We start from the raw sequence: 14,782 nt of genomic DNA, 5'->3' as shown, positions 1-14,782 counted from the left end.
AGTCCACGTGCTAATTTTGCCTAGCAAATAAAGGAGGGAATGTCTTTTTCTTCAAGTCCTTGCTTATAGTGGAGTTGTTTGTCCATAGTACGTATTTATGTCCTGGTTTATATGCTGACTGGCATTGTCTTGGTGTGATTACACCTTTAGGCTTTGAAATCTTACAGCTGCATATGGTTTAACTCTCTTCATTCAGGCTGCAGTTGCACTTGGTTGTCACTGGGATTTCTGCACTGTTATTAGCTCGTTAACACACTTCATATTGTCAGCTCTGTTTCCTCCTAATTTCTGTTAATCTTGGTTTGTGTCACTCCCCAGGTCCAGTACTGTGGATGAGCTTTATTTCCTTTCACTTGAATCCAGATGAACCCAAAGTACCACAACTGGCTTTATGGTCTGATTCTGGATTTCCTCTAGACCCGTTCCTTGTCTTTGCCTTTCCCTTGCCCTTCCATGTTACCTAAAATTCATACTGTCCTTCCTCGCAAGTCCTGTAGTGCATGGTTTTAGGTCTGGTTTCAGGGGACGCATCTTCTCAAACCATAGATGTGGTGACTAGGGGAATCCTCAACTTTGGAGTTGTCGCCTTCTGCTATGACAGAGTTTTAAGTACTTTGGGTGCTGGACAATGACCTGAATAACAGCAAACAAAGTAGCTTTTTTATTTTTTTTTCCCCTGTCCTTTTTTGCTATTTGTTTTTGAGGTGTTTTGAGGTTTGGCAGACTATGTTGAACTGTGAAGAAAACACCTCAAGTTCCTTGAGGATGACAAGTTACCTGATTTCTGGTGTCTGGGGCTGTATGTGACATAAGGAGAGGGAAGGAAGGACACTGAGGCCCTGGGGCCTGTTGGTTAGTCCTGCAGGATTATCTAAGCATCAGCAGGTCTGTATGCATTTAGCTGTGTAGCAGTGCAAAGGGGGGTGTTGCTGCATGCCATAATGTGAAGTGTGGTTTGTTAAATCCTGCAATTGATTGATCATGCAAACCTGGGCTCATAGGTCCATAATACATCTGTGTTTTGGGGACAGAGGAAATGGAGAGGTTTACATAAGAAATGTGGTGTTTATAGATAGAATGCATCATTAGGAAAGCGGAGTATTATTTTTCTTGTGATGCTTGTATTTCTTAATCAAGCTGGCAGATACACTGTGAAATGTGTTAGCATCTAGCATGGGCACTTTGTAATATTTAAAAGTGCATCTAGCTGAGACTGGTTGTAGACTTCATTAGTGTACACTGCAAGCAAGAATCCGTGTAGGCTGTTAAACTGGGCCTGTATAAAATGCTGTGAATTTTTTTCGGATGTTGTTAGCTAAGAAAATAAACGTGTTCTTTTCCTGAACTAAATAAAATATAAGAAATCTAAGATTAGGGATAAGAATATTATTTTTCTAGAGTAATGGAAAAAACTCCCAGACATCTGCAAAAGAAATAAGCAAAGCTGAAAATCAAGACCTCCTTGTAAAGATTGCCCTTTAACGGAATGGCTCTTGGCATCTGCTGTAAGTACAGCTGTTCTAGCCTGTGATAGAACTAACAATTTCAGAGAAATCTAAAAAGATGAGTTTTGCTTCAAAAGTACTTAGCTTTTCTGTCGTCGTCGTTGTTGTTGCTGTTTCAACTCTTCTGTTACCCCCTCTTAGACGTGCTTACCTTCTATCTTTTCCCTTCCCACCCTAGATTTTTTTACAGTTTACAGTGAAAGGAGGTGCAACAAAACCTTCTTATTGGAAATACTTGGGGGGGGGGGGAAACCACAAACTTATTTATTTCCAGTAAAAAGTAATGAGAGTCCAAAGGAAGCATTCCATCAAGCATTTAGTATTTTTAGCTTCAAGGAACTTAATTTTTTTTTATCAGGTACAAACAATTAGAAGTGTTGATAATGCTACATCTCCAAAGACTTGAGTGTCTTTAATGGCTTAATGTTTTTCTTCTGAAGTTCACCTGATCACTTGAGTGATCGCACTGGCAGGGTGATTGAGTTGAAACTCAAGGTTATTAGAATAGTAGATTAAAAACCAGTACAGAATTTGTAGCCTAAAGCTAGACAAATATTGTAAAATTTAAATGATCAATCGTTTGAAACAGGCATAACCCACTGGACTAATGGATACAGAGAAAAAATGGCTCATTTAATTGCCGTTGGAAAATGTGGGAAACCTTTGGAGGGTTTAGGTGTTCATAGCCTTCAGAGAAGTTCTAACAAATTTTACAGCATTAGTGACTGTGGCAGAGAAGGCCTCCTGTGTTCCACTACAATTCCTGTGTCATTTAATATATTATTAAATCTGTTGTGAACCAGCCTGTGACCTTTCCTTGCCCTCACTGTTCTTACAGAAAGATTATTTGTGAAATTTCAGCCCTCTAGCTGCTGGAAAATTTGCTCCCTATTTCTTATTATTTTCTCAAAATTATTTTCTTGTGCAACACTATTCTTTCTTTTCCCTCCGATGTTTATTTTGCTGGTGTATTTATATAAGGACACCAGCAGCAACCATCTAATGCTTTATTTTTGCTAAGCTAATCAAGAAAGCTCTTTTCACCTCCTCTGAGATCTCTTACTTTTCTTTATCATTGCAGTAGCCTTCCTTTGCATCTGGCTTACAGGTGGCATGGCAGCTTACCTGTGTTTTCTGGAAAAAAAATCATAGATTCACATATCTAAATTCTATTTCTGGTTTATGATCACCCCACTTTTCACTAGGTCACCTGAACCTTTCTCTTATCCTTTTTTATAGTAGTACATCTTTGTCAGTCTTTGAGGATACTCTTCTGGCAGTACTTAGTCTGAAGGGAAAGGGAGAGAAGACTTGTGCTGCTCTGAGATCCAGTAAAGCACAGTTTGATGAGATTGCTATGGGGCATTCTTAAAGGCAGATATTAAATTTTGTTGTCTTGAAAAAAATAGAGTTAGAGTTTCGCTATATTTCAGTGTATGACAAAAACTGTGTGAAAAACAAAGCAGATGACAGAAACATTCATCAGGTGTGAGGGGCGGATATATACAGGGAGCCAGACTAGTCACTGCAGTCCTGTCTTTAAAATCTGTGAAGTTGCGGTTGATAGTTTATCTGCTGTGTTAACCTTTACCTGGTCAGGGAAAATAGGGACAAATACAAGAAAGCTCTTGCTGGGTGGGTGAGCAAGAGGCAACTTAGGGGATTTTGGTGAATTGAAATAACCAGAATAAAATAAATATGTTCTTGTTCTTGTCTGCTTTGAATTTATATTTGGGAGTGAATTATAATACATGAATTGAAACTACAGCTAGTCTTGATACAATGACTAGTTCTGAATGCCCCGTGAAAATAAATTCTATTGAGTAAGTTGAAATTACTGGTTTGTTCTTTTACTTCAGACAGGTTGATCTCACCAGTGTGATTTGTTTGATCTGCAGGCTTCATGTGATAGCTTGCAGAAGCAGCCTTTGTCTTCCTTTGTTTTCATATCAGATTTTCACATTACTGCTTGCTATAAAAATTCCCACCAGTAACTTGTTCCAGACTGGTGCACCTCAGCCTTAGTGTTTCTGATGACAAGCATTTCAAAGGTAAAAGGGAAAATGAGCTCAAACAGCAATGTGATCAGGACCTTTCCAGCTACTTTAACTTTTCTGAAACTGTTGCTGTTCATGGTATGTTTTGTGGCAGTAGAAGTTAAGAGGTTATGTAAATGGAAACAAAACAACACTGACTTAAAAAGGCCCTGCTTATCCCTGGAATGCAATTCCTTGTTCTCATGGGGCAAAAAGAAAAATCATTTGCATCTAGACTTACGAAAAGTATTAACCATCTCTGATACTTATATCCTATACATGTTATTTTCACCATCACAATTTTTTGAACCATTTAGTCTTATTTTTCACCAATTTAATGAGTTCTATACTTCAAAAAGAAAAAATACAATCCATATAAAAAGGAGACTCCTTTCTTCATGTGGCTCTTCTAGCTCTTTTAATGCTCCATTAAATAAAATGTTACCTTTTTTTGCATAGCTCTCAGGTCAGAACACGTGAACCTGTGGAGGGGGTGGCATGTTTTCTGTCACCTGACCCTGCTCACACCTACGCAAATCTTTCAGTGCTCTTTATTTGTGTGCTGGAAATACCGCCATGCTTTAACTCAATTTAAAAAATTGTTTCCGCTGTGACATGTTTGCCCAGATGCTGCACAACCTACCTATTAGTAACTATGTTAAGGAGTTACAACCACTTTTGGTATTAAATAGTGGATTAAAACTGAAAGTGTTGCTGGTTTGTGATTTAATTTTCTTATGTCCGTTTAAAAATAGAAATTAAATAGGAAGGAAACTTGAAATTTAGTGGGCAGTTGGCCTTGCCATTTTGAAAATAGCTCTGAGATTATCTGCCTAGGGAAAACAAGGTTTACATGACCAAAGGATAGGCAATGTCATCCTTCAGGCTTTCCATTGGTCTTTCAGTTCCCCGCTTTTAAACCTGTTTAACCCATGTATGAAAATATAGTGGTAACAGGATAATTGAAAAGTAACCACAGTATAACAAAAAGAGTTTTTTAAGGATACTGTTATCTGTAAATTAAGTGAAAATTAGCAACCAGGCAAAAAGGAGACAGATTATTTCCCCAGCTGAGGAGAAGGCAGAGTGGTAGCAACTGGTGCTTTCACATGCATGGCTTCATATTAGCTTTATCTCTCTTCCTTTTGTGGGTATCACAGGGAATTTGGATTTATTCTGGTGATAGCGAATGACATTTAGGGAACAAAGATCACAAGTTCTTAGAAAAACAGCCTGCCTTATTTCTGCTGGTCACAAACAACATGTTTTCTTAGCAGTTACAAGCATTTACAATTTGCATGCAGACTAGCAGTTCTTTTCATTCTGTAAATACATCAGAGAAATTTGTGTGCAGATACGCAAATAGTGTAAGTGCTCTTAAAATGAATACGCTGTCTGCTGTAATCTGGTGAAGGTGCTACAAGATTTCTGTAATATGCCATCTTTTTTATGCATGTTTTCTGGTTGACATGCAGTCACTTGAAAAATATTACAATAGCAGAGAAAAAAGGCAGGATATTTCTCTCTGATGTTACTGTTCACGGGACAGGCAAAATACCTTAAAACTATTTTTAACAGTAAAAGAATCAATCTTTACGTTCTGGTACTATCCCATTCCTTTGCCTTCTTTAAAGTATGACTATAGGACAGGAATTCTGTGTCTGCAGAACAGGCTTTTGAAGAGAAATGTTCTGAGGTCTGAGAAAAAATTCTGTTATCTTCTTATATCCTAAAACCTAAGCTTCCTTAGAAGCGTTTGTTATGTCTTGAAGTCAACAGTATATACAATTATTATAGGTAAAAGTGGGCACTTGCTAGAGTGTGTATAAGATTAGGCCTATAAAAACAAAATACTTGAATCCTGCTACATTTGCATGCAGTGTGGCACAGAACCACCTGAATCTGAAGTGAGACTTCTGAATAATGCTTTACTGCAAGCAGAACCAGGCTAGAATACAATGCTGTGCCAGACTAATACTTTCCAGAACATTCCAAGTGTATTGAATATATTTTTGTATTTATCAGCTGCTGAATGAATCTTGTATAAAATCCTAAACATATAAATGATCCTATAAAAAGAAGGGTAAGGGAGAGAGATCTGCTATGGTAAGTGTGCCAAAAATACTATAGACAGATGAAGAAGTCCTGAGAAAAAGAACTGAACTTAGGAGATGTTATCAGTGAAAGACAAAAACATAAGAAATTGATGTCTTATACTTCAGTTCGTGCTGTTCGGTGTTGTAGTAATCCCTGTATCTTCAAATAGTGCATCACAGGTGTCAATGACTGTCTTTCTGAGTGTAGCACTATTATTATCAGGCTGGTTTTTATCAACAGGTGACCACAACTAGTGTAAAAGCAATTCTGAATTCTGAGAACTAAGAGGGAAATCTGGCACGTAATAGTAGTTTACAGTTTTCTGGAACTACGTATTTTGATATTGGGGAGGTAAACATTATTCATTTTCTTTACCAAACTATAGATAGCCCTTCAGTTTTTTGAGGGTATTGACTGCATTTTTTCCGAAAGCATATGGTATGAAAATGACCATTAACAGCTGTAGAATTGGAAGTGCTTTGACCTAAAGAGGGCTTTTGTTAACTGGGAATACACTCTGTGGGATAAGAGATTAAGTGACAGTTTTAAAGGGCTATATTGCTTTCAGATTGTAGGACATTAAAAAAAGCAAACTTCACAACAGACTATATCCTGCCTCCACCTGAAGAAAATATTAGTTTATCTTCAGAGTTGCAGAACTTGTCTTTTGCTTCTTGTTTTGGAAATCAACAAGCTAATAATCCATTTTCCTTCAGTATTGTCTCATTTAAAACTCTGTTAAAGAAAGCAAAGAAAAAGAGTCATATGGACAAACAAATGCCAACTGGGAAGGCTTCACAACCGTTGTAAACTGGATTTTTGCACATTAGCTTGTGAATGCTGATTTTAACCTTTTCATATAGAATTTTGTATGCTGTGTAATTGATAGGTGAGAACTACTACTCCCTCATTGGCTTTGCATCTCTGTTACTTCCTAGGTCTTAGACTAGATGGAGGTCAAAAACAGAACATCAGTAATAGAAACCAGGAGCTGAAAGTAGGAAAAATTTTGGGACAGTTGAGCTATTGCTAAAATCTCTTCGGTTTTGATAAATGTAACAGTAGGAGCGGGTTCAGTCTATGCCCATGACATTTGTCTATATTTAATTCCTTAACAACATTTCTAGTACCTTATAGGCTGTCACTGTGTGTATAATACTCCATGGAGCAAATGTGTTTTAGGGAGCTTTTTTTGCTGCAATTCTCCTTGTCTATAAGGAAGTATTTGTGGGGGGTGTAATACAGATCAGAGGCTCAGCTACTTAGCATATATGTAGAAGGGAGCAGCTAACAATTCTGTATATCTCCATAAACCATGTACTCAACACTGCTTAAAGTACTAGCTGTTATAAACTTTTAGTGGGTTAAAAGAATAAAAATTAAATCTTGAAACAAGACAATAAAATCCTTCATGGGTAGTGTGTTCATATGGATGTCCTATGCAAAACTCTCCCTTGCTTTAAAGACAAGAAGTTAGGCACGGCCTTTGTGTACATAGTACAGTTTGTGGCTGTGATGCAGTCATCTTCTGCCTTTGCTTCCCTCAAACCTTAAAGCACCATTGACCATCCCGGTCTTTCTAGCATACCATCAAACATAGTTTCACCCTCTGTCCTGTTTAGAATAAATAGCTTGCATTTCAATTGGAGTATACAATTTTTAAAATACATGCAGTGTTGATTTATGGTTTTCTAAGCCATGAGAAATGCCGTATATACTCTGCCTGATTGCTTCCACCCCATGTTTAGTGCTGAACACTTGTTTTCTATCCTGGGCTAGCCTTTGCAAGGATGTAAGGGAGAGTGGCTGTGCTTGTATGCAGGTCAGTAAAGTGCACCAAAGTCTTCCTGTAAGAGGTCTTATTCCAGCCTATTCCGCTGAGTTCCTCCCTCTCACTGGAAGCTCTCCTGTTGCTATCGCTGCTAGTGATTTAACTGGCAATTTTAGTTGAATGTTAGTTTTCAGAAATTTTATTTTGGTGAATATTAACTAAACTGTTGGAATTCTTGGTTGTGTTAAAACTGTACTTGAAATTTTTCACATTTATCTGGGGCAGCTATGTTTTCTGATTTGGGCTAGAACAGTAATCTAAAAAGAGGCTTGCTTGCAAATTTGCAGCTTGCCAGTGTTCTGCCTCTCATACAATCAAAAGGAAAAGAAACAAAAAAGGGTGTTGGGGGGAGATGAGGTTGATAAATTTTTCACAGTTTGTAGGTATTTGACTGATGTTGAGTCAGTCTTTTTAGCAAACACTTGTATTGCCCAGCTCTGCTAACTAGAAGAAAGGTTTGTAGTTTTCTACTTAATTCATAAAAAGGGTATTATAATATTAGAGTTATGTTCAGACAAGTGAGACAAAGGCAGTCTCTGGCAAATCTAGGCTTTCATTTTAAACATTTATTTCAGTCATTTTGTTTAATAAACTTAATGAGTTATACAGGCAAATAATGGCCGGTTTTACTGATAAAATAATTTTCTGTTTTCTTTATTTTCCCTTTTTAAAAGTTTTAGAACAGTTTAAATTGTTTCTTCAATTATAATTGTGATTACTTTTGATGAGGAGATTGGAGAAAAAATACAGCATATTTAGATTAAATATTTAATATTTAAGAAATGTTTGATTTGTCAGCAGTGAAAAAACTTTATCGACAATCATTCTTATTCCTGATGTATATTGTTGGCATAGGAGATATGTTGATACATCACTAGTGTAGAATTTATGACAAGCCAGTAGGTAAAATGTTGTTTACTGTTTTGTTGCCAAACTCAACACGATGCAAATACAAACTATCAAATATCAACTTAGCTAGGATTTTGTGTAGGCTGTTTGCAAATTTGCTGGTCTTGGAATTGCTCCTTTAGCGCAGGAGTTAGACATTGTAAATTCAAGGGTCTTGGGTTCAGTGCAATGGATGTGCATGGATATAAAAAATTTCTAAAGGCCCGGGGTGTTCAAGGTGAGCTTCCCCTCGCGAGAGGTAGGTAGCTCGTGTGAACTTAGTACGGTTAAATTTCAGTTTAGTATTGAGACAATTATTAACTTGCCTCAGGAGGAGCAAGCCAGGAGTTCTGGACTTTGGTAGCACAAGCACCTGCTGTTTAAACCTAAGGTCTGTGGCAATTGCCTCAAAGACAAGAGGCTCCCTATGATACGCTGCCTGGCTTTCAGGGACTGCATCTGACGAGCAGCTGTTAAATGGTGTTTTCAGAGACAGCAGATCAGAGAAGCTTAGGATATCAACTGGTTTTTACAGTGTTGAGGTGCAAAGCGGGTAAACCTGTTGATGCCATTATTGTCATATACTGTTATCTGTCAGGCTTTGTGTGAGAGCTGGGGCCAGCACCTGTTCTGTCAGCTACCCCAGCCCCTTCTTCTGGGACCACTTCTTCCAGAACTTGTCTTTCCCAGCAGGCTAGCAGGCTTCGCCCTTGTGAGATGCGCTGGCAACGAGGGGTACCAGTAGAAACGTTTTGCAGTTCTCTAGTGTGTTAGGTAGGTCTGTCACAGTGTGTATCACAATCGGTGAAAATGACGTATTTTGGGAATGATTTGCATTTTTTCTATGTGTGTGATGCACATGTATACTTACAGATGTAAATTAAAAAGAGTATTTTGCACTTAGAGGTAAAGAAGTAGGAACACTTGCTTTTGCAGATGATTTTAAACACATTCCCTTTCACCAAATGCGAGGCCGTGTTCTGTGTCAGAAGATGAGCTGTAATGCATTTCTTTATAAGGTCTCTTTTATCTGGCAGATTACCTTGCTAATTTTAGGGCAAATTGATCCTTATACTGATCTTGCCATATCAGAACCTCTGCATCGTTCAGAAAGTTTGCTGTAGCCAGAAATAACTGTAATTCCTTTGAACTGATGCTGATTTTTTAAAAGAATTTGTGTCACTACTCCTTTACCACCTCTCAAATTGACTGTGGCATTGTCTAGGAGAAATGAGCCCACTTGTGGGAATGGGGTGCGTGTGCTGAGAAAATCAGCCAAGAGGCCAAGAGAATGGATTTGGAGTTTCAGGTTTAAATCATGTTTGGTTTTTTTGTTGTTGTTTGGGTTGGGGTTTTTTACGTAGTAAAGAAAACGAAAGCACGCTAATACTCTTCTAAGATTCTGTGAAATTTACTGCATTGTCATTTCAATTTTTAAAGTAACTAGCTGCTTTACATGCACTTTATGAGTTAATTGTAAGCTGTTTGAATAAATTTTTGCTCCTACTTGTTTTGGCTATTGCTCATATTAAACACCTTTGCTAACCTGTGACCAACTGTGAACTTAAATGTGTAGCAACTCTCACTGTTTCTGATCAGGTACAGAATACTGACCAGTGCATGATTGAAGACTACTGTTAAGTGTACAGATATCTGTGTATACTTGTGCATCCAGTGTTTCTGTTTGAGACTTCCTTTAGCTGCAGGTGGAGAAGTAGTAAGGACACCAGCTGAAACTGATTGTTTCCACATAATCTGTGATATAGTGTTTATCGGTTTCCATTGAGTTGATTTATCTTTAAATTAGGTAAAAGGTCACTGAAAAATCAGACTTTATATCTGAACATTCAAATTACACCCAACAGCAAAAAGTGTTTCTAGTTGATCGAAAGAACTGCATTCTGCTCTTAAATTTCCACCTCTTTTGTCTCTCTGTTTTTGTTTTGTTTTAATTTTATTTCTGTTTTTTTTAGTGAGTGACAGTTGCTTCAGGAACCTTGCCGAGGATCGTAGTGGGATAAACCTTAAAGATCTGGTCCAAGACCCTTCTTTGTGAGTATCTGGCTTTTTTTGCTAAGCAAAGATAAGCTTCATGATATCCTTGTGAATAGTTTTGTAATTATATAAAGTAGTAGTATGATGAAGTACACTTAGTGCTTTAGTGACAATACGCTTGCCAAGTTGTTAGTCTTCAATACAGACAAATATTATTAAAACCACGTTGTTTTTTACCTGTTTCTGTTTGTGAACTAACATTCAGTGAGCACACATGGTAAAGGGTACAAGAGCAGTCGTCAGAGGTAACAGATTGTGCATGCTGGTGTTTTTATGGAGGAACTGTATGCACAGTGTTACCCCTCTTTCTTTAAGGAGGAACTGCGTACTGGATAATTATGTTATCATCAGTTATCTTAACATGTAGAATCACTTTTCTTTGTATCTGATTTCATAGAGCTGATATTTATTTCTTCCTTTATTCCCTGTTTTAATTCAAGTATTATATGAGCAGATGATCTGATTTTTACCTCATGGCAAGACTAGTGGTCTTCATCTCAGTGTTGCATTTTCCTCTAAAATAAAATTCAATCTCATGAGCTCTGAGCCAGACTTGAAATTATATCAAACCTTTCCATGTTTTTTTTAATCTCTTCAGTTAACTTTAGTACTAGCTGAAAATGTTCTTGCTAGTGTGCATAAGTGTACCACTTGTTATGAGGGAAGGGAAAGAGGGGAAAAATTCACATCTTTTTAACACGAATGATAGTGCATTCCACAGTGGGTCCTGACATGATAAGCCTTTACGCTGGCAGAGCACATTTTTCATTATTGGTTGGGAAGTAGTAGAAAATAAGGTATATTTGACGTCTTGTGTGAGTTACAGGGGATTTTTAGTAATGAAGTAGATGCAGAATTTATTTGGTCATGTCGCTACAGGTAAATGACATATATGCATATATACATGCATTCTTGGGAAATGTTCACATAATGCATGTAATATTTGATAATTTATACTTCTGAAATGAAATGATAGAGGCACAAGGGACAATATAACTGTTGCTTGAAATTAACAGAATGAATGCAATAGGTAAATTCTTAATAATTGCTATGAAAGTGTTGAAGTCAAGGCTATTTCAAAGGTCTTAATTTTAAACCAAAATTTGCCTTCTGACTGGTTTCTTTGGGTGGTTTTTTTGGTGAGAATCGTATGTGCCTTTTTCTGAGCTGTGGGTATGTGTAGGTGTACACGTAGTTTTGGTTTTGCACATCTGGAGTTTACTTTCAGAAAGAATGAATTGCCTTTGTTGTAGAATGATCATTTTCCTTGCTGTTTACTACAAGTGATGAAATCTTCTAGTTTCTTTCCCTGACCATAACTTACATGAAGAAGATTGTAGTAAATTATTGTAATCTGTAAAATAAATGAGATGGATTTCTGTTCTTATAGCATAAGAAGCATAAGTGACTGCCATGTAAACATTTTCATCACTTTGAAGGATTAAATAAAGTCTCAAAGCATCTGTTAGGTCTCAAGGACAGTTCATGACACTTCTATTGTATGACAGATTATAGCACAAGAGAAGTCTGCTTCTTCCTGCCTAATGATAGGAATGTATAGACTTTGTTTTGTCTTTCCAAATTGATATTCTTGCAGTTTTACGACTGAGTGCCTATTAAGTGTTCTTGCAACATGTGTCAGAGTGTGAGTGAATCTCCAAACTGAAGAAATGATCTAAGGCTATATTCACCCCAGCCTTTTGTAGGTGACTGTAAGGTCCCAGGGCATCTGAATTCTTTATCATGCAAAGGGCAATGTGGGGCTGAAGCATGAGAGTGCCAACCAAAGAGATGTTTTAACCTTTTTCTAAAATAAGAATAAAGTTTAATTAAAATCTTTGGAGTGTTTGGCTAAGATTTTCACTTATAGTGATACCTGAAATATCAAAATAATATTTGGTTCATCCTCTTACCGGTTTAATAGTTACAATTTAGGATTTCTTTGGTGCTCGTTCGCTCTGACTGCAGACAAATTGCCTCTTTTCTTTGTAATCTAATATCAGATACCAACATCAAATTTACATAAAAAATTCTGGTGCTTTCTCTGTGAATGGCTCTGTCACTCTGAAGGTTTGCAGTGCATTTGTAATGTATGACACTAAGAAAATAGTTTAACAAAGAGAGTGCAAGGGATTTTAGGTTCATTAGCATTTAAATAGATAATCAGTGTATAGTTTTAACAGGAGTTCATATTACTAGCAGATGATGGGATAGCAGCAGAGGTAGAAATACAGTATAACACACCAAGAGGATAAAAAAAAGTTTAAGTGATTTTAGATTAGGATGGTTTGATACATCATATAAAATGCATTTTGAATTGTGTCCATTTCTTGTGAGACTTAGCTACTTCAGCCAGTTTTCTGAGCTACATTGGCATCTCCCTTGCTCTTTACCATTCTTAGCTCCATCACAGACAACTTCTGTTTTATTATTGCAGAAGTCTTTTTTTGGAGGGCTGAAAGTGTGTCTTTTCATTGAAATGAAACTCTATAAAGATGGTATTGTAGGGTTTTTTAATTAGTGTCTGTATTATATCAAGTATGCCTAATTGTGAGCATAGCTGTTTTTCCCCAATTGATTTCCTGGCTAGAGTAGTCTGGACTCTGTAAACTTGATCTGCTTTCAATTGTCTCATTATTAGTAATAAATAAATCAGGGGTTTGACAATATCTTTCTATTTGTGTGTGTTTTACTCTGTCAGTGAAAATAGAAATGCTGCTTAAGAGAAAAACCCCAAGCATTTCAAATAAACATAAAGTGAGGAGTTACTGCCTGACTGTGGGAGAAGGAAGTATGCAACAACTTCAGAATTAAAACTCATTTTTGTAGTTAATTACAGAAAAGTTGCATTTGAACAAAAAGTTGATCAGAAGTTCAACTGTGAAAGGGTGATTTCAGAGTTAACTGCTGTTCTTTATTCATTGCAGTTGATCACAGAATCATAGAATGGTTTAGGTTGGAAAGGACCTTTAATGATCATCTAGTCCAACCCTCCTCCTCAGTAGGGACTTCTTCAACTAAATCAGGTTGCTCAGAGCCCCATGATGTCTCTGCTGTCTACAGTGTCCACCTTTGGACACAAAACTTAAAGATGTAGGGGTGTGTAGGAGAATGGTAAGAGGAGGAGAAAGTGCAGTGCATGACAGGAGTTACAGCAAACAACAGCAGAAGAGAGGAAGTATGAGTTGCCTACAGTATATAAAAGATTATTAAAGGGATTGTTCTTTTTGGCTGATGAGAAAGGATTAGTTCAATTTATAGCAGATGAGATTGTTTGGATAGTTGGAAAAAATTCTAAATGTCAATGTGATTAAAGAAACTGGAATCTATTTCTAAGAATGTCAGGGAGAGCTCTGCAGATTACAGTCTATGTATACTTGATCCTGTGTTAGTGTAGAGAGCTGGAAGACCAAATCTTTTTTTATATTCTCCTTTTTCCTTTTCTTCTACAAAAAAGGTGTCCATTCTGGCAGTTTGGCATCAGTGTAGTTAATATGACCAAAAACCAGATGGAACTTAATTTAGTTGCTATATAGGTAACTTAATGTGGCTACGAATATTCAAAGCTTGTGGTTTAGTTTAGATGATGCACCCACTCCAGCCCTGCCTACCATTCCAGTAACACATAAAAGATATTTAAAATTTTGCATTCTACAGAGGAGGTTTATCTACATGAGAAGACTACAGGTGTCTTTCCATGAATGGTCCTAAACAGCAGAGCTGTAGACAGCAGGTATAATTGGAGGAAATAGACTGGTAGTTCTTATATGGTGGTGCAGAGGTTCTTCAGACTATGTTCAGCTGAGGTAAAATGCAGTGGAACAGCTTAAGTTGCTAGCAAACTACTGTTTTTTTGTAGGGAAATCACAGAATCACAGGCTGGAAGGGACCTCAGGGATCATCTAGTCCAACCTCTCTAGGAAAAGCACAGTCTAGACAAGATGGCCCAGCACCCTGTCCAGACGACTCCTGAAGGTGTCCAACGTGGCCGAGTCAACCACTTCCCTGGGGAGATTATTCCAGTGGTGACTGTCCTCACTGTGAAAAAGTTTCCTCTCGTGTCCAATTGGAATCTCCCCAAGAGCAACTTGTGTCCATCCCACCTTGTCCTCTCCATGGGACTCCTTGTAAAAAGGGAGTCTCCATCTTCTTTGTAGCTGCCCCTTAAGTACTGGTACATGGGGATGAGATCCCCTCTAAGCCTCCTTTTCTCAAGGCTGAACAAGCCCAGTTCTCCCAGCCTATCCTCGTATGGCAGCTTCCCAGTCCTCTGATCATCTTGGTGGCCCTTCTCTGGACCCCTTCCAGCCTGGCCGCATCATTTTTGTATAGCGGGGACCCGAACTGTACACAGCACTCCAGGTGTGGCC

The 14,782-nt window shown here is 37.7% G+C and overlaps 1 protein-coding gene across 11 annotated transcripts in view; it reads left to right on the top strand.

Annotated features, from left to right (window-relative positions):
* The window catches only part of GPHN (gephyrin), a 308,628-nt gene that overhangs the window by 85,500 nt on the left and 208,346 nt on the right, over positions 1-14,782 (top strand). For 10 of the 11 annotated variants that reach the window (XM_075103174.1, XM_075103177.1, XM_075103175.1 and 7 more), the window contains exon 2: positions 10,331-10,409. In XM_075103174.1, coding sequence (XP_074959275.1) covers positions 10,331-10,409 — 79 coding nt within the window. Of the gene's footprint in view, positions 1-9,060; positions 9,132-10,330; positions 10,410-14,782 lie in introns of those variants that run through there. The other variant, XM_075103178.1, reaches the window with a different exon arrangement.

Source organism: Phalacrocorax aristotelis, chromosome 9 (assembly GCF_949628215.1).
Source record: "Phalacrocorax aristotelis chromosome 9, bGulAri2.1, whole genome shotgun sequence".
Lineage (NCBI taxonomy): Eukaryota > Metazoa > Chordata > Aves > Suliformes > Phalacrocoracidae > Phalacrocorax > Phalacrocorax aristotelis.
This window is presented reverse-complemented; position numbering and strand designations above follow the sequence as displayed.